Raw genomic sequence first — 19,416 nt, forward strand, 5'->3', positions numbered from 1 at the left:
TTAATCCAACTTCTTTGTAGAGTCCATTATAGTACTCTCCTTGAGAAAAGACTAATGTACATCAGCTGCTGACTAAATTAAACAGCCATTAAAAATTAGCTTCCTGATAATCACAATCTCATAGAATCACAGAATGTAGGACTGGACCTCAAGAGGTCTTCTAGTCCAGTCCCCTGCACTCAAAGCAAGACTAAGTATTTTCTAGACCAGTGGTTCTCAACCTATTTACCATTGTGGGCCGCATATGAGCTCTCTGTGTTATGTGGGATGCATCCACACAATATATATACTACTTTTATGGCCCTAATGATGTCACATGGGTCGCAGCTACATATTGATTGGGCTGCAAGTGGTCTGTGGGTTGCGAACCACTGAGCTAGACCATCCTGACAGGTGTTTGTTAAACCTGTTCTTAAAAATCTCCAGTGACAGAGATTCCACAACCTCTCCAGGCAATTTATTCCAGTGCTTAACCACCCTAACAGCTAGGAAGTTTTTCCTAAAGTCTAACCTAAACTGCTCTTGCTGAAATTTAAACCCATTGCTTCTTGTCCTATCCTCACTGGTTAAAGAGAACAATTCCCCCCCTCCTCCTTGTAATAATCTTTTATGTACTTGAAAACTTATGTCCCTTCTCAGTCTTTTCTTTTCCAGACTAAGCAAACCCATTTTTTTCCAATGTTCCCTCATAGGTCATGTTTTCTAGACCTTTAATCATTTTTGTTGCTCTTCTCTGGAATTTCTCCAATTTGTCCACATCCTTCCTGAAATGTGGCGCCCAGACTGGACACAATACTAACACTCCTGCTAATACATCCCAGAATGATGTTTGCTTTTTTTGCAACAATGTTACACTGTTCACTCATATTTAGCTTGTGATGCTCTATGACCCCCAGATCCATTTCTGCAGTACTCCTTTTTAGGCAGTCACTTCCAATTTTGTATGTGTTCAGCTGTGGAGTACTGTGTATTTGTCCTTATTGAATTTCATCCTATTTATTGCAGACCATTTCGAATTTGAATCCTATCTTCCAAAGCACTTGCAACCCCTCCTAGTTTGGTATTGTCTGCAAACTTTATAAGTATACTCTCTACGTCATTGTCTAAATAACTGATGAAGATATCGACAGAACCGGACTCAGAACTGATCCCTGAGGGACCCAAGTTGATATGTCCTTCCAGCTTGACTGTGAACCACTGATAACTACTCTCTGGGAACAGTTTTCCAACCAGTTATGCACCCATCTTACAGTAGCTCCATTTAGGTTGTATTTCCCTAGTTTGTTTATGAGAAGGTCATGCGAGACAGTATCAAAAGCCTTACTAAAGTCAAGATATACCACATATATCTCCCTGTAGAAACTCTCAGAATAGTGTTATTAACAAGTTATAATGTAAAGCAACTGAAGGTTGAAGATTTTCTACATCTGATTTAAAAAATAACAAGTCTACATAAAAGCAGCATATATCCCCTCCTTTATTTTTCAGTGCATCTTGTAAGGTATTTATTTCTACCACAGATAAAGTCAAAGGATCTGGCAATGTCTCTCCTAATTTTTCAGTAAGTATATTCTACCCAGATGTCAACAGTATAATGCTTGCATATTTATACCTGCCTCTGGAAATTTCCACTACATGCATCCGACGAAATTGGTATTCACCCACGAAAGCTTATGCTCCAAAACGTCCGTTAGTCTATAAGGTACCACAGGACTTTTTGCCGCTTTTACAGATCCGGACTAACATGGCTACCCCACTGATAATGGTATAATGTGTGTGCAGTTACTTAAATTATCTTTGGTTAGGTCGGCATATCTGTAGTTATAGGCTATAAGGTTTAGAAGTGTGCCCTCTATTTTATTGGGAAGCGTAAAAATAAAACACACGAGGCAGACAGGCAGTCAAATATGCTTCTGATTTCACTTATGACTTGAATAACTCATTTGCAATGTAAAATAAAGCCTTTCCACTGTTTAGGCAGCATCACAGACAAATACTTCTTATGGCCTTACTGAAAACCTTTACCATTCTATCAACTTTAAAGAATTCACTTCATAGGACAGGACAGACTTGGGAGGCAGTGTGTTAAAGCATCACACTGTGTCAAATTTCACTCTCCATAGTGACTGCTCAATAACACAAAGTCTGTGCAGTGTTTTACATGATTTGGGGCACAGAAACACTGCCACTACTATTGCTACTTTCTGCAAACGTTACCTCTGTGAGCTAAATCAAATCGGGTGAATCGTAACAAAAGACAATAAGAAATCAATTACCATTTGAGTTTCTGTCCAAGAAGGCATTAGAAATCAACGAGTTAGGGAAGAACAGCAGAACATGAAGTTTGCTGTTCTTCTGGAAAGTGCAGTATGAAAGAGAAAATGTGTTAGCATCATCATCTGTAATGTAAGGCAGAACAAAAGACCCTGTGCCAGGGAAACTGATGTTCCACATTTGTGCAGAAATGTGGAAAAATTGATGATGCTATTACCCCCAGGCTTCATGCTGCTGCAGCAGTTATGGTTTGTTTGTATACCATTATTACTACAGATATCCACACAAAGCTAATTGTGATTAAGCTGTTTTGCTTTGGTAAGAAAACAAACTCAAAGTAATACCAGTGAGGCCATGAGAGTTTACCTTTTTGATTAGCAACACACACATACTTCCAATCTTTTACCTGTTTTAACCCAGTGTGGGACTTACAAGCCCTACAGTTTTGTGGTGCTTCAGTGCCAATTTCTGCAGCAGATACAGATACATTCTTTGTCAGGGAAATGGAAATCTCCTGCTTGTTCGGAGAGAGCAGATGCATACCCATGAGCTACAATGTGAGCAAAAAATGGAAGGAGGACTTTGAATGCCAGGTTAATAATAAAAATTACAGGGCTATGAATAGGTTTTAAAATTGCCAATTAGAAACAAATCTCTGAGGCGCAGGTGTAAACTGTCCTAGTGTTGCTGGTCCTGCCACAAAGTTGGCACCACTCTGTGTACAAGAAAGCACAGCACCTTCCCAAACACGGAATAACAATAGTTGTATTGTTAAGGCACTCAAGCTGGGGCTCAGGTGATCTGGGTGTAGTTCTTAGCTCTGCCACAGATTTCTTGTGTGACCTTGGGCAAATGACTTGATCTCTCTGTGCCTCAGTTCTCCATCTATAAAAATGGGAATAATAATCCTTTTTTTTCTACCATTGGTCTGTCTTATTCAGATTGCACACTCTTCAGGGCAGGGTCTGTCTCGTATTGTGTTTGTAGAGCACTGAGCACATGGGGCCTCTCTCTCAGCTGGACTAGGTGCTACCATAAATACAGATATGCTCTGAAAGACTAAAATACTTAATTCAAATCCTATCCCCTCAAAATACATCTAATTGTAAGTTAAAGTTACTAAGAATGTTTATAGATCACTTATTGTAAAGGAAAGGAGAAAAGTAATTATTATCAGAAGCAGTAGGGTTCATCCCCTGCACAACCTCTCAGACTAAACCAATCTTTTTGTTTCTTAAAAGAAAAATCAGACTGTATTTACTTGAGAATTTTGCCAGCAGTTGGCTGGTCCTGTCCCCAGTAGTAAAGATCTAATCCAAAGGGTATTATAGGAGCTTTAGCTCTTTCTTCTTCTTCTAGTTTTCTTGTCTCACTGTCAAGCTCTCCTGAAGCTGCTGGCTTGGGATTTGCAGATGCACTGGAGAAAGATAATAAAAAGTCAATAGAGAACAATAATGATCACAATTATTTCCCTGCTTTTGCTAACCTTTTGCACCAACACTCACGTTATCTAAGATCCACTAGGACTTCTACTATCTACTTTAGTTGGTTTGTTCTTTAGGATATAGAGTATGATGCTGTCATACAAGCAGAGCACAATATATTGTTAAGCTTATATTAACACTCAGCTCATGACTGTGAAAAAATCTTTTAAAGCAGCTTGTGGGACCCTAAACGTCTGTATGTGATGTAATAATGGATCATAGATGGTGTAGTACAACAAAAGCCACAGTGAAGTTGTTGAAAACCTAATTCAGAACCGTCTTGCTTCTGTAGATTTATGTCCATGTTTGTACTGTCATTACGTAGATTGCAACATCCTTGTTTTGTGTCCACAGCATTCCATCTCTCAGACTTGCACTACTGGGGTTTTCAGCACCACCACCAATTCTACCTTTCCCTTAGCAGAAGTTTTGTGTTACAGAAGGACAAAAGTGTATAAAGAAAAGAGGTAGGTAAGGTTGTTAGCTGTTCTCAAACACAGTACTCCAAAGTATATTAGTATAAAGGGGTTTTTACCAGGTGCATCATTAGCAAGTAAAGGGATGGCCTTCCACTATTTGACTAAAGAATGCCCACTACCAGTTATGCAATGTTAGATAACAATTCACTAAACCCAAAACATGAAGTTGCAGAGCCTAAGCACTTCAGTAGCCCAAATTATGATGGTTTTACTAATTTATAGTATTAAAACACAAACATTTTTTTTGAATTTAGAAATCTAAATTTTTAAGTTTAGTTTGTTATTGCCATATTGATTAAACCCTCTAGAAAACTAATGGAGTACAGCACTTTGCCTTTGCAAGATTGTGCTTCAGCTTCTGCTAGCTTTTCACACTATACAAGTGTCATTTTGGGAGATGCCAGTCCATTAGCAGGTTACTCCAGTCACAGGGAATACTAGGGTCCACACTCAGAGATTTGCAAGCATGGCATATCAATCTCCGCTACAATAAAACCTCAGAGATATGAGCACCAGAGTTACGAACTGACTGGTCAACCACACACCTCATCTGGAACCGGAAGTACGCAATCAGGCAGCAGTAAAGACAAAAAAAAAAAAAAAGAAAAAAGCAAACAATACACTACTGTGTTAAACATAAACTACTAAAAAATAAAGAGAAAGTTTAAAAATAAAGATTTTACAAGGGAAGGAAACTGTTTCTATGCTTGTTTCATTTAAATTAAGATGGGTTAAAGCAGCATTTATCTTCTGTATAGTAAAGTTTCATAGCTGTAGTAAGTCAATGTTCAGCTGTAAACTTTTGAAAGAACAACAATAACATTTTGTTCAGAGTTACAAACAACCTCCATTCCCAAGGTGTTCATAACTTTGAGATTCTACGGTAATTCATAGTCAGGACTGAAATTTCAGGAAGCTCTGAGTAGGATTGACAAACGATAGTCTTTGAAATCAGTATGACAGGCCTCAATAGCTGGCATTTATGACACAGTAAGTCACCAGGAAATCCAAGGCTTTTGAAACTATTTATTTGCTAACCTAGTATTAGGATTTGCAAACCATAACATTCCCCCAGAAAACAGAACCTTTTTTGGATGGGATCCCTATGGTAAGTTCTTAGTAAAAGATTTTCTAAAGAATCTACAAAAAATTATTAGCAAAACCTCGATTTCTAATCACGCAAGTGTTAAGACTGGGTATAAAAAAAGTATTTTAAATACAAATAAGTAATATTTTATAGCCTAATCCAGTGGTTCTCAAACTTTTGTATGGTGACCCCTTTCACACAGCAAGCCTATGAGTATGACTCCCCTTATAAATTAAAAACACATTTTTAAACATTTAACACTACTATAAATGCTGGAGGCGAAGCAGGGTTTGGGGTAGAGGCTGACAGCTCATGACCTCCCAAGTAATAACTCTGAGACCCCTTCAGGGGTCACAACCCCCAGTTTGAGAACCCCTGGCCTAACCTCTTCTAGCCTGCCCCGTTTCTGGGTGTACTTTCTGGGAGTGCTTTTGTAACTAAAAGAGCCAAGGAACATCATAGTGATGTTTCTAAAACAAATAAAATGATCATGACCTGGTGTTTAGGGATGGTAACTTAGGTAGCTTATCTTGGATAAGTTTCAATGTTGCAGCGGCACAAGTTGGATCAAGTTCCTCTTCATTCCTTTCTGACTGGGAGCTCAACAAAGCTGGCCTCATGACCATTCCTTTTGTTAACACTTTCGGAGATGATTGGGGCGCCAACCCTGCAGAAAAAACAAACAAAAAAAAAAAACCAAAAAAAACCCCAGCATGTTTAGGAGCGGAAAAATAAAGCCTTTAAAAAGAGAAATCTTACAACTACATCAGAGTGTTTGGTAAGGCTATCAAAGGAGTGGATAGATTGTGGCTACCTCACTAACTATTTTTCGTTGGAATGGCATCAACCAGCATGTTACTGATACAAGCCAGTAGATACATTACTATTTCTACTATGGGAAAATTATTATTATTTTGGTACAAACAAGTATTATCATCATATCAACAGTAAAACCTTATTATGACACTTTTGTATTATCCCACCAGGAAAGAAAAGTTAGACAACAAAAAGATGATGTCCAAATTGTTACACTGTTTTTTGACATGATTGTGGCTGGTAATAGTCTCACATCAGCCCTCTCAGAGTCCATACCATACTCACTGCTAATCCAAGGCAGCGTACTATGTGAAAGGAACTATGAATATTATATCCATGAGTGATGCTAAAGAGAAGTTCCCTATCTAATACAGAAATGCAAAAATAAATAAACAAAGTTGCAGAGCAGCAGAAGAAAGAAAACAGACTTAATAGCCATAGGCTCCCCGGTGCTGTGGCTGCTTTGGTGTAACATACCCTGTGCAAAGCAGACCTAAACTTGGCTCAGCCAGGCACAGGGGAATAGCTCTGATGTAAGGATATTCATTGGTGGTGTAGAGCTGACATAGCAGGTCCAACAACAACTTACAGCCTACCATCACCACAGCTAGTTAAGGAGCATGACTAATGGGAAAGAGCTGTGTGGCTAAGGCTTTTCCTCCAACCTGGTGATTCCCAATTGCCATACTGGCCCTTCAGATACATAGAACAGGCTTCAAAAGGGCTGGAAATGTGATCTCTTTTTCTAAGTGTTTTGCAAAAGGAGAAACAGCTCCACTGACAATGTAAAGAGCTTTGATCCTTTAGTATATTCTCAAACAGATGCAATCTACCAGAATCTTTTCTTTCTTAGATAACCATCAGGAAAAAAAGAGCACTCTTTACTTTCAAAGATAAAGCATCTACCTAAGTGCCTGCAGAAACACAGGGCATGCCCACCAACTAGCATCCTTATGACAATCTGACATGATTGAGGAACAAACCCACTGCAAGATTTTCAGCACGAAAAGCTCAGCTACTGCAGTGATGGGGGCAATATAACTGTTTTACATAGGCAGACAGACGGTTAAGATTAGTGAAAGTTAGATTAGATAGATCAAAAGCATAGACCTCTACCTGCTGAACTAAAACAGCCGCTCCATTAGCGGGTAGCAGTAATAGGCTCTGATTCTCCAGGAGGGCCAGCCACTAAGGGAGACCTGATCACTTGCACTCATCCAATAGTTTACATTTGCACTTTTCAAACAAATAAAGTAGGCATCTTTATAAGAGATGCGAACCCAAGTACAAACTGTAAAACCAAAAGAACAAAAGCTATTGTTCCATGGGAAGGAAAGTTTGAGCAAGCTGTGACAGCCTTCATCTAGAAAACAACCCAGTTTGCTTAAAATCTTTCCCATCATCTATCCCACCCTTCATTTCTTAACTGGCAGCACTGAATACATAGCATGCTCACCTATTACTTCCACTTCTTAACTTGAGCATTGGGCAGGTGATTGTGTTTGTGTCTAAAAAATCCTATGTAAAAATTCATTCTAATTGGCTTTGATACGAGCACTGCAAAATTTACTGGAAACCAGATGGATAAGGGCAATGATAATTAAGAGTAATGGGATGAAACTGAGCAGAGGAAAATATAGGCTAAATATTGAGAAGGAGTGGAATCTTAACAGGGAGATCTATTAGACTGCAGAACGGCCTCTCAAGGAACATTGTGGAGATCATCTCTGAAGTGTTTTTTAAAAAAATTGTTACTCACCTTCTCGTAACTGTTGTTCTTCAAGATGTGGTGTTCACGTCCATTCCAATCAGGTGTGTGTGCACAAACCTGCACAGTAGGTGGAAGATTTTTCCCCTAGCAGCAACCAGAGGGTCGGGCTGGGCACCCCCTGAAGTCCCGTCTCCATGGAGCCTAATACAGGGCCCTGCCAGCCCGCCACTCCATCAGTTCCTTCCTGCCGGCTACTCCAACAGAGGGGTAGGAGGGTGGGTATTGGAATGGACATGCACAACACATCTCGAAGAACAACAGTTATGAGAAGGTGGGTAACCATTTTTTCTTCTTCGAGTGCTTGTCCATGTCGATTCCACTCAGGTGACTCACAAGCCCAAGTTCAGGAGGTGGGGTTGGAGTCGTCCACTGATTGGAGCACTGCTCGTCAGAAGGCTGCATCATCTCTGGACTGCTGGGTAATTGCATAGTGCGAGACGAAAGTGTATATGGAGGGCCATGTCGCTGTTCTGCAGAATTCCTGAGTAGCAATCTGTGCCAGGAACGCTGTTGACGAAGCCTGCGCTCTGGTGGAGTGCACAGTGATCAGGGGTGCAGGAACCCCCACCAGGTTGTAGCACTCGTGGATGCAGGATGTGATCTATGACCAAATGCGTTGTGATGACATGGGTAGGCCTTTCATTCTGTCTGTCACAGCCAAGAATAGCTGGACTAATTTTCTGAACGGCTTTGTCCTCTCCAGGTAGAGCGCCCTGCAGACATCTAGTGAGTACAGCTTAGGGTAGAACACCGGGAGAAAGATGTCCTGGTTAATGTGAAACTGCGATACAACCTTTGGGAGGAAAGCAGAATGAGGTCTGAGCTGCACCGTGTCCTTATAAAACACAGTATAAGGGGGCTCTGAGGTTAGGGCCTGGAGTTCAGACACTCTCCTGGCCAAGGTTATCGCCACCTGAGGGAGACTGTCCTCTCTCTGACCTCTTTTTTTTCTGGGCCGGCAATTGGGACCAGTGCTCAAGGCTGGAATGTCCCCGAGAGGCTCAATGCCAAGCTTCCTTGCCAGCATCTTTCTTTGGCGTCGGATCCTTCAAAGACGGCACCAGAGTGCTTCGCGCAGAAGACAACGTGCTGGGAGCAGGGTCCAACTGAGGTCAGAGAGCTGCCTCCATAAAGAGAATTTTGAGATACTGCTCCCCTCTCCTTAATGGTTCTTGGTTGGAAAGCCCAACAGATCTTGCAGCAGTCTTTCTGGTGACTCTCACCCAGGCATTGTAAGCAGGAGGTGTGTGTGGGGGGGTGGGGGTGTCACTTTTTGGCATGCGCTTCAAGCAAATCTGGCAAGTCTGAAAGCCTGGGGATCATGGCATGCCCTGGTAATAAATGGGGGAAGGAACCCCTTGTAACTGAAACTTATAAAGAACTACTAAACTATACTAACTACTGGAAACCAGCTATGTACAGCGTACAGCTAAAGCACTGCTCATCCACTTGCCGAAGCAAGAGAAGAGCAAGGGGAAGTTCCAGCTACCGCCACTGGCAGCAGGAAGGAACTGAGGGGGTGGTGGATCGGCAGGGCTCTACATTGGGCGCCATGAAGGCGTGACTCCAGGGGTTGCTCAGGCCAAACCAACGGTTGCTGCTTCGGGGAAAAAATCTTCCGGCTACTGTGTATGTGCACACAACTGATTGGAATGGACATGAACAAGCACTCTAAGAAGAAAAACCGGTTACTAACATTCCGTATCTTTTGTTCTTCGAGATATGTTGTTCATGTCGATGCCAATGTAGGTTTGTGCACCACCACTGGAAAGTTTTCCCTCAGTGGTATCCGTCAGGTTGGCTCCGGTGCCTCCTGGAGTTGTGCCCTCCTAGTGACAGTATATATGGCCCTGCTGCCCCCTCAGTTCCTTCTTGCCTGATAACTCTGACAGAGGGGTAGGAGGTTGGGCTGTGGAATGGACTTGAGCAACACATCTCAAAGAACAGCAGCTGTGGAAGGTTAGTAACCATTTTTTCTTCTTTGAGTGCTTGCTCATGTCCATTCCAATGTAGGTAACTCCCAAGCAGATGTAGGAGGAGGGGTCAGAGTTCAATGACAAGCAGACTGTAGCACCGCTCTGCCGAATCCAGCATCGTCGCTGGCCTTCTGAGTGATGGCATAGTGAGTTGCAAAACTGTGGGCTGGAGACCATGTTGCCACTCTACAGATATCCTTGATGGGAACCTGTGCCATGAATGCAGCTGAAGACTCTTGCACCCTTGTGAAATATGCTATCAGGGCTGGAGCAGGGACTTTCGCCAGGTTGTAGCACACACGGATATAAGAAGTGATCCACGAAGAAATTTTCTGGGTTGAGATTGGGAGACCTTTCATCCTGTCTGCCACTGCCACGAAAGGCTGAGTAGTCTTCCTAAATGATTTAGTCCTTCCTATGTAGAAGGCCAGCACCCACCTGACATCTGGTGAATGAAGCCTCTGTTCCTGCCTGTTGGCATGTGGCTTTGGGTAGAAGACCGGGACGAAAACGTCCTGGTTATTGTGGAATTGCAACACCAACTTTCGGAGGAAGCCTGGGTGAGGACACATTTGGACCTTATCCTTAAAGAAGACTGTGTATGGAGGTTCTGAAGTAAGGGCCCTAATCTTCGAGGCCCTTATGGCCGAGGTGATGGCCAGCAAGAAGGCTACTTTCCAGGACAAGTAAAGTAGAGAGCACATTGCTAAGGTCTTGAATGGGGAAACACCTATCCCAGGAAGCTCTCTGCCTGTGGGAATTCTGCATATCCACTTAATCCACCTCGAAGCCTCCTGTCTCCCAAGGGGACAGAACGAGTTAGTGGATTGCCTCCACTTGTCTTTCTCCTATCATGAATGGTCCATCCGCCCAGATACCGTAAAGAACATTTTCCCAGAGGTGGGGAACTCCCCAGATACACCGGTTTTGCAACCAAACGAACAGGAAGTGTCTTCAGTTCTGTTCCTTTCTGAATCACAGCCTTGGCTCACTCATGGATGTGTTTCTCCCTCCCTGGAGAGACCATCTCTACTACGCATTCCCCCCTTTCCTCTCATACACAAGGTCCTGCTGAAAGTCAGAGAAGAAGTCACAAACCTGATCCTGATAACCCCGACCTGTCCAGCACTTGTTTACCACCCTTCTGGATCTTTCGGTGGAAACACCAATCAGCTTACCTCCGTTTCTGGATCTCATCTCTGAGGATCATGGATGCTTACATCATCCGAACCTCGAGTCCTTCCATCTCATGGCCTGGAAGCTCCAGGGCTGAACCCCTTTGAGTTAGCATGCTCAGGTCTGGTTCAAGAAGTTCTTTTAGGGAACAGAAAACTACCCACTAGGGCCACATATCTGGCAAAGTGGAAGAGTGGATCTGGACAGCGCAGGAAGGGGTCTCGCCCATGCGATCATCAGTTCCGTGTATTCTGAACTACTTGTTACACCTGAAGCAACAAGGGCTAACAGTATCCTCAATTATAATCCACCTGGTGGTGATTTTGACTTTTCACCAATGGGAGAATGGCAGATCCATCTTTGCAAACTCGTTTTGTAGTTGCCTTCTCAAGGGGCTGGACAGGCTGTACCCAAGAGTCCTGGGCACTTCTATTTGCATTATATTCCAGTCACTGCTAATATTCAAAAAAAGCTTAGCAGTTCCATACTCAAGAGGGGAAAAAAGACCCATGTAAAAAAAAAAAAGTCCCATATTTGTTCCAAAACTTTAGTTATAATCCTGATTCCTACACTGTATATGCAAAGCATAATCACTCACTTATCATACTGAGTTAAACCGGCACACACACAGGAAAGCCAAGAGATAAATGAACAATGTGACATTTAGATATATACAATCACAACCAAAAGATCAATACAGGAATTCTGAAGGGTTGCAAGAACAAAATATTTTTTCATTGATTTGTTATTTTAAACCATTAAAAGAAAGATGGCTAAACATGTGAAAGGTAAATACATTATTACAGCATTAACAAATACTGTTATAGTGTACACATTTTAACATTTGTTTATAAAATTAGTTTTGGTGACAAGATAAAGCAAGAATCCCCAAAGCAGACAGATGAAACTTCTATATTTGTGTTGTAAATACAAGACACTGAACGTGATTTTAAAAGTAAAATTCCTTTATAGAATTCAGCTATTCCCTGTATTTCATCTAGCAGAAGTACAGTACCTGGGTTCAAATTTGTTCCAATATCTGCTTTTAGAAAGAATCATAAAAATGTCCAAATACCTCTTTTTGTTTAAATTGACCAAATGGCACCTATTTGCCTGAAGCAATAAAGTAGACAGTGTTCAAGAGATAAATCGATAGTAGGAAATAGAGAGGCTGGGGTTTCAACTGAAAGTTAGGCTGCTGAATGCTGACATTATTGATTTTAGCTAGTTCAGCTGGCCTTGTAATTAAAATGTAAATTTGAGAAAGAGATTATGTCCTGACAGAAATGGTGGGATTAGGAGGAGATAAAAGCCCCTCAGTCAAAATTCAGAGAAAGAAATGAGAAAGAAAGAGCACAGGTTTCCTCAGCTGTGTGGATTTAGACTAAATCTAACTACTTCAGATTCACCTACATTTAATTGAAAAAACGGAGATAGAATATAAACAAGTATTATGGACTGCAACTTTCCTGGAGCAATATAATATTTAATTTCTGTTTCACATTTTAAGGAGTCCTACCCAAGCAAAGCATGTGTAATTTATATTAATACACATACACACACAAACACACACACAAATCTCTCATGGAAATTTACCAGGTTGGGTAGAATATTTACCCACTCACCCGTTACCACCATGATCATGAAAAAATTAAAGATATTTTTAACTCATCAAATACAGTAAGCTGGGTGAAGAGAATTTTGCAAGGCATGTTCTATATGAACACATAGAAGTACTCCCACACAGAGCTTGAACCTATGCCCACAAAAATAAATGGCAAAGCTTCCACTGTCTTCAGTGGTTCAGAATCCAACCTATAATATCTATGTATGCATATACACAGTGTGTGTACACAAATTATTATATGTGATAATGTATTATAAAGGTTTCATTATTTGTGAAGTTCCATTCTCATGAGGGATGAAACCTTGAGTGAATTATGCAGATCATCCCCAACAGGTGCTAAAATCTTTTCATACCACATGGCATCATGTATTTTTGAAATTAATTTCAGAAGTGTTTTAGAGTTTGCTTTATTTTAAACCACTTTACTGGGATCATCTCTCCTATCCTTCCACCTCTAAAGGCAGGCTCCCTGGGTAACATGACTTCAGCTATACAAACCTCTGAGGCAAAGAAAAAACTAAATGGTTTAAAAAGTTTCTAAAAATGACTGAAAAAAAACATTTTAGATATTTTTTTTAAAAGCTCATCAGTATCTTGGAGCCTTCTAGGGCTCCAAGTATTGTACACTGCACTGGGAAAGCTCAGAATCTTCCATTTCTGATGGCACCCATTTCTAGTCCTGTAGGTGTATGAGGTATCTGACAAAACCAACCAAACAAAAAAAAACCCCAAAGCAGCTGTTTGAAGTGCTAGCAGGTTTGAAATGTTAGATTTAATTCTGGCAAACGTAGATGTTCCAACTGAGTGTAAGTGAGGTAATCATATTCATGATAAAAACAATGCATCACATGGACATATACAGAGCTTCCTGAAAAAAGGTTGAAAGAATCTTTTATAATGAAAAGTGTTAGGCAACCTAAATATAAAGGTCACTACTAACTCCCCCTATAATGCACATATGTTCACTAACAAATTTTCATTCAAGTTGCTGTAACTGCACATTAAAAATCCTAAGCTATAAAAAGCATAATTAATAGCTAAGGTCATTAATTGCAGAAATTAAATTACATTACACATCTTATGTGGTTTGACAAAACAATTACAGACATTGCTAACAATTATAACCTTAATACTCATTATAACCTTATCTCTGCCCCATTTTTAATCTAGTCTAGGACAAGAGTGCTCTGATGACACACTATATTCCCCTGAACCTGCAACTTTTACTAATTTACCACGACTGCTCTGTGACAAATTTGCCACCCTATTAATGTGCACGTGAGCAGTCCCCTTGTAAAATTAATCCCGTGGACAAACCTACAGGATGATGATTGTGTTGTGCAGTGTTCAGCACCTTCAACTTCTATGTTCTTTAGTGGGGGACCAACTTGAGAAGGGCCTACAGATTTCAGGAGGACCTTACTTACAAGAGGGACCCATGCATGGAATTGTGGAAGGATTTTCATAATCTACTCCTTCGTATATATGAGAAAGAAACAATTTTGACATTTTGCTGGAAGTAGAAAAATTTTAATCACGTTTTTCTGTAAATGTGCAAATATTCAATTTATATTCAATTCTTAGGTATATTTTATGACAAATACATTGTATTATTTTTCTTTCTGGGTTGTTGTAAAAGGGATATTTTTGTCTGAATATGATTTTTTTAACATGAATGTAATGTATCAATTTTACTTTTAAATTAACAACTAAAATATTTCTAACAATTGCATGCACTGAGAAAAAACTAAGGTTTTTTTGTATACAGTGGATCAAAGTCAGTTGTAATTTGAATATTGACTATTACCTCTAGGCAGATTTCTGATATACCATTTATTAAGGGCAGTATTATTTCAATTATGTGGTCAGTAATCTTAACTATTCATTTCCTCACTTTTGAAGATTTTTTTAAATAGCAATCTTAATCTTAATTTAACAAAAGTCTTTATACTTCCTTTTTTAAAAAATAAAAAATATGCTTGTTTAATCAGAGGTATATCTTCTGAATGAAGATAATTAATTGTGTGTTAATACTGTTGTCTTCTGATGAGGAGGAAGAGGCTCCTAAGTTCTGCTGGGTACAGAAAGCAGGGGGTAATGCTGTCTCTTACTCCCTTTTCAATAGCTGTTCTGGGGTTTTTCCCCTATAGAAGTCAATAACTGCCTGTAAATTCTCCATGTAACCTAATGGACTAATTCGTTTAGTGCTAATGTTGCAGCTCTATCATACTCTCGATTCTGAATTTAATTTCTGTCAATGGAACTATGAATTCTAATGTTTTTCTGTCTGTTTACTTTGGTCTTCTCCAAGTTTCTGAAAAATGACTGCATATAACCTGAGGGGCACTGAGACATCCCCTGTGCAGCTCCTAGTCTTGAGGTACACAGGGCAGGATCATTGAGCCTGGGAAGGAGGATTTTGAGTTTTGTAATGCATCTACACTCAACTGAGGAAAAATAAGACTTATGAAGTCCAGATCCCAAGAATGAAACTCAAGATTCACAGCATATTAGACCTAGGATATTAGCTAAACAAATTGTGTTACATGGAGAATATACAATCCTTTAGTGACTGAGTCCCTGACTCAACAAAGCATCCCTACTGGAAGTTAGCTAAAGCATGTGCTTTCCTGAATCTGAGCCTGAAAAAGGAAGTGGAGACAGAGCTCCCTTACTCCAGTTCACCTAACACTTGGATCTTCATTTTAGGCAGAATGTTTAACAAAATTCACCCACTAGATGTGGGGTTCTGTTAGATGAGTTTAATAAATATGTGCACATCTAATATAGAATGGATATGGGGGGAAAAGTAAACCCACACCAAGTACAGCCCATAGGATCCCAAATGTGGTTTATAACTACTTTTTCCCTAAAATTGTAAGGTGTGGACCAAGTTGATCAACTGCATATTTTCATTTTTGCTGTTGCTGTACTGAAACAAGCAATTTTAGCCATCTAAAAAGGAAGATAAGAAAACAAAGGCGATAGTGTGCATTTATTTTTGTTAAAATAATTTTACTGTATATGCAAATTAAGGCTTGATCCTTATGCTCTTCAAAAATTTTAAACGATCAAAACTGGGCAATCCTGGCTTCAGGGATTACAAATAAGTCGCATACAATATGTATAATGCACATGTGCATAATAATGACTAATCTAATTTATGCTTTGGGGCTTCAGCCAGTTGCCTGCAAGGGTCAGGAGGAAGTCCCCCCAATGCACCACTGTAATCTGTGGAGGAGGGTTTTGCCACAGCTAGAAATGGGATACTGATTGGGGTGGACTGGTGTTCTGAGGTGGCAAAGAGAAACCTCTCTCAGATGTGTGGCTGGTGTGTCTTGCTCACGTGCTCAGGGTCTAACTAATCAGCAGACAAAAGGCCAGAAAGGAATTTTCCCCACAAGTCAGATTGGCAAGCACGTGGCTGATTTTTTGTATTCCTCTGCAGCACAGGGCATGGATCGCCTGCTAGGATCACCTAGGAACATATCACCTAATAAATTCCCTGCTATTGCAAGGGCCTCGGGGCACTGATGGTGCCTCAGTCTCTGCCTGTGGAACACAACTATTTAGTTTCCAGAGGACTAAAAAGGCAGTAACTGAAGTTACCAGGCTTAATACAGGGGAGGGAAACAGGTGAAATGAAAAGGCTTATGATATGCATGAAGTCACACTAGATAAAACTAATGGCCTATTCTGGCCTTAAACTCAATGAAACTATGTTTGAAGCTGAATCTCCGAAGATAAAGAAGGAGTCTAGTGTTGAAGACTTTATTCATTGAGACCATTAAGGAAAGCCAACTACGTAAAAACAGAGTAAAAAAAATTTTTACAGATTTGGGGGGGTGGGGGAAATCAAAGAATTCATCAGAAGTCTTTGCAAAGAGCTATCTTAAATCCAAAGAATCTGAATGGGAAACCATTCCTAGACCTCTAAAGATCCCCAGAGGCCTAATTCTGTCCCCCCATATTATTCATCAATCATCTCTACAAAGCCACTAGAGGGGCTGACAAGATAACATGGACTGAAGTGCTAGCATTATGCAGACAACATCCAGCTCGACATCTGCTTTGTGTCATAAGCAAGCAGCACAACCCAAATATCTTTGTTGCCTAGCCAAAATCAGCATTTAGCTAAAGTTGAAACCAGGCAAGTCTGAGGTAATGCCGGGGGGGGGGGGGGGGGGGGGGAAGAAATAAAAGAGCTTTAAGGATCTTGTTCTCTCTATAAAATTCCACACTATCAAGAGCATCTGCCTTCATATATTGAAACTGGTCAGCAGCCTTGGGATAGGGCCCAGAGTGACCTAGACAAATTAGAGGATTGGGCCAAAAGAAATCTGATGAGGTTCAACAAGGACAAGTGCAGAGTCCTGCACTTAGGATGGAAGAATACCATGCACTGTTACAAGCTAGGGACTGACCGCCTAAGCGGCAGTTCTGCAGAAAAGGACCTGGGGATTACAGTGGACGAGAAGCTGGATATGAGTCAACAGTGTGCCCTTGTTGTCAAGAAGGCTAATGGCATATTGGGCTGCATTAGTAGGAGCACTGCCAGCCAATCAAGGGAAGCGATTATTCCCCTCTATTCGGCACTAGTGAGGCCACATCTGGAGCACTGCATCCAGTTTTGGGCCCCCCACTACAGAAAGGATGTGGACAAATTGGAGACAATCCAGCGGAGGGCAACAAAAAGGATATGTAGTCCTGGAGACTGAAGTCCATTATCCACACAACAGGAACAGCATGCATGGTAATAGAACAAGCTTTGCCACACTATCCTGGCACTGTGGCTCAATCCTCTTGTGGAGGATGAGCAGAAGTCATTTGAAGAAAGAATATAAGTCAATAGCAGTGATAATATTTTCAATAAAAAGTATCAAAACCAATTCTAATAGTTATACTGGTAATTTTCTGTATTAATTCCTTTTCATTTGAACTTGTGTGTCTTTTCTAGATGAACACACAATCTGGGGTGTCTTATTATACAAGTGTTTGACATTTTTCTTTTAACAACATGCATTTAGAATAACTCTGTGATACTGCAAAATGGCTGGCCCCTTGTCCCACTACAGACATCAGGTGCAAGTGTAAATAGGGATTATACAAATGGGAGGTCGTTAAAAGTCTGGTAATGCTAATTTGGCATGACACCCCTAATGGGTTATATCTTCACACTTCAGTTACCTAATCACCTAAATTCTTTTAACAAATTTACATTTCATCTTACACATGGAGATTCAAATTGACTTGTCTATTTCTCCCCTCAGCCTACAGTTCCATGATAAAACTCAGGTCCTTATCTTAGCCATTAAATATTATTGTAACTTTTTGGGGTTGCAAAATTTATATCTATATACTCTCTCCAAAGTAAATTTTCCCTTGGCACAAAAACTTTTTAGATCTCAGTGGAGCAACAAATATAAATTTGTAACCAAAAATGGTATTTGAAGTTGCAATTCATTTCACTGGTAAATACTTTCATTTTCCCAAAGAGAAATGAAAGAGAATTAACTGACTTTTTGATATGACATTTCAATTACCATTTTATAAATTTCAGTGGTTGTGTATTACATCTTTGTTTTATTACATAACATAAAATATTAATTTGAGGAGCTATTCGACTTTCATTGTTTATTCAGGTGCAGAATCAAGGCCGGGGGGTTGGGGGGAGGAAACCTTTAAATTATTCAGACTGTCTGTAGAACAGCAAGAGTGTATTTAAAATTGAAGGTGTAATATGCTGTAGTTAAGAGATTCCAAATATATTAGACTTCTGAACTGAGATGTAAAATTCCATTGTTTCCTATATGCAAAGCATTTCACATGAATTAAAAACTAAGCTAGCAAAATAACCCTTCAGCTGTATAAAGCTGGGGTAATTCAATTGATTTCAATAGAGTTCACCAGGGATGATTTTGACCCTTTTGTATCTGGAATAAACAAATGTCTATATTTAGTTAAATATTTAACCCTTCATCACAGTTGAGTCTCCTGCTTTCACATCCCATATCTATACAAAGCACACGATTTATTCTTTTAGGCCCAGATGTGTAAAGGTATTTAGGTATTGATTTACTCAGCATTGCAACACCTAACTGATTTGGGACCCTGTGTCTCATTTCCAAAAGTGATTTAGGCACTTAAGGGTTTAAATCCTATCAATTGTCAATGAGATTTTGGCTCCTAAGTACCTAAATTTATTTTGAAAATCAGACATAGGTGTTGCAATGCTGAGCACAGCAAGTGTAAATAGGGCAATGCCTAAATACCTTTACAAATCTGGGCTATATATATAATACTTATACTAAGTTGGCCCTTTAGTGCATATAAATTGTTTTTGATCAGGCCTTTTCTGATTTAGAAAAGTGAACCATGTCACCGGGAGATTTAACTTTTAGAATCTTTTGATTAAAAATATAAGCCCAACAAGATTTGAACTCAGTGGAGCAGATGCAGTTTTCAGTTACACTGTTGTAAATCCAAAGTCATTCCACTGAAGTCAACATGATTACTCCACAGTTACACAATGGAAACAGAGCAGTTTGGCCCAGTAAGTTACAAATGCACTTAAGTATATGTTTTCATCCATCCCCATGTGCTTAAGAGCTTTTCTGAATAAGGATTGTTTCTTGAATTGGGGCCTTAAAACAGTAATTTTATCCACCAGAGAAGGAGCTCATATTCTCTCAGGAACACAACAGAAATAATAATTGCTAAGAACAA

General features: G+C 40.1%; 1 protein-coding gene across 2 annotated transcripts in view; it reads right to left on the reverse strand.

The window, feature by feature from the left end:
* The window catches only part of UVSSA (UV stimulated scaffold protein A), a 96,841-nt gene that overhangs the window by 36,382 nt on the left and 41,043 nt on the right, over positions 1-19,416 (reverse strand). For both annotated transcript variants that reach the window (XM_077815954.1, XM_077815955.1), the window contains exons 9-10: positions 5,820-5,991; positions 3,536-3,691 (exon numbers count right to left, since the gene is read on the reverse strand). In XM_077815954.1, coding sequence (XP_077672080.1) covers positions 3,536-3,691; positions 5,820-5,991 — 328 coding nt within the window. The remainder of the gene's footprint in view (positions 1-3,535; positions 3,692-5,819; positions 5,992-19,416) is intronic.

The sequence above is a fragment of the Eretmochelys imbricata genome, chromosome 4 (genome assembly GCF_965152235.1).
Source record: "Eretmochelys imbricata isolate rEreImb1 chromosome 4, rEreImb1.hap1, whole genome shotgun sequence".
Taxonomy (NCBI): domain Eukaryota; kingdom Metazoa; phylum Chordata; order Testudines; family Cheloniidae; genus Eretmochelys; species Eretmochelys imbricata.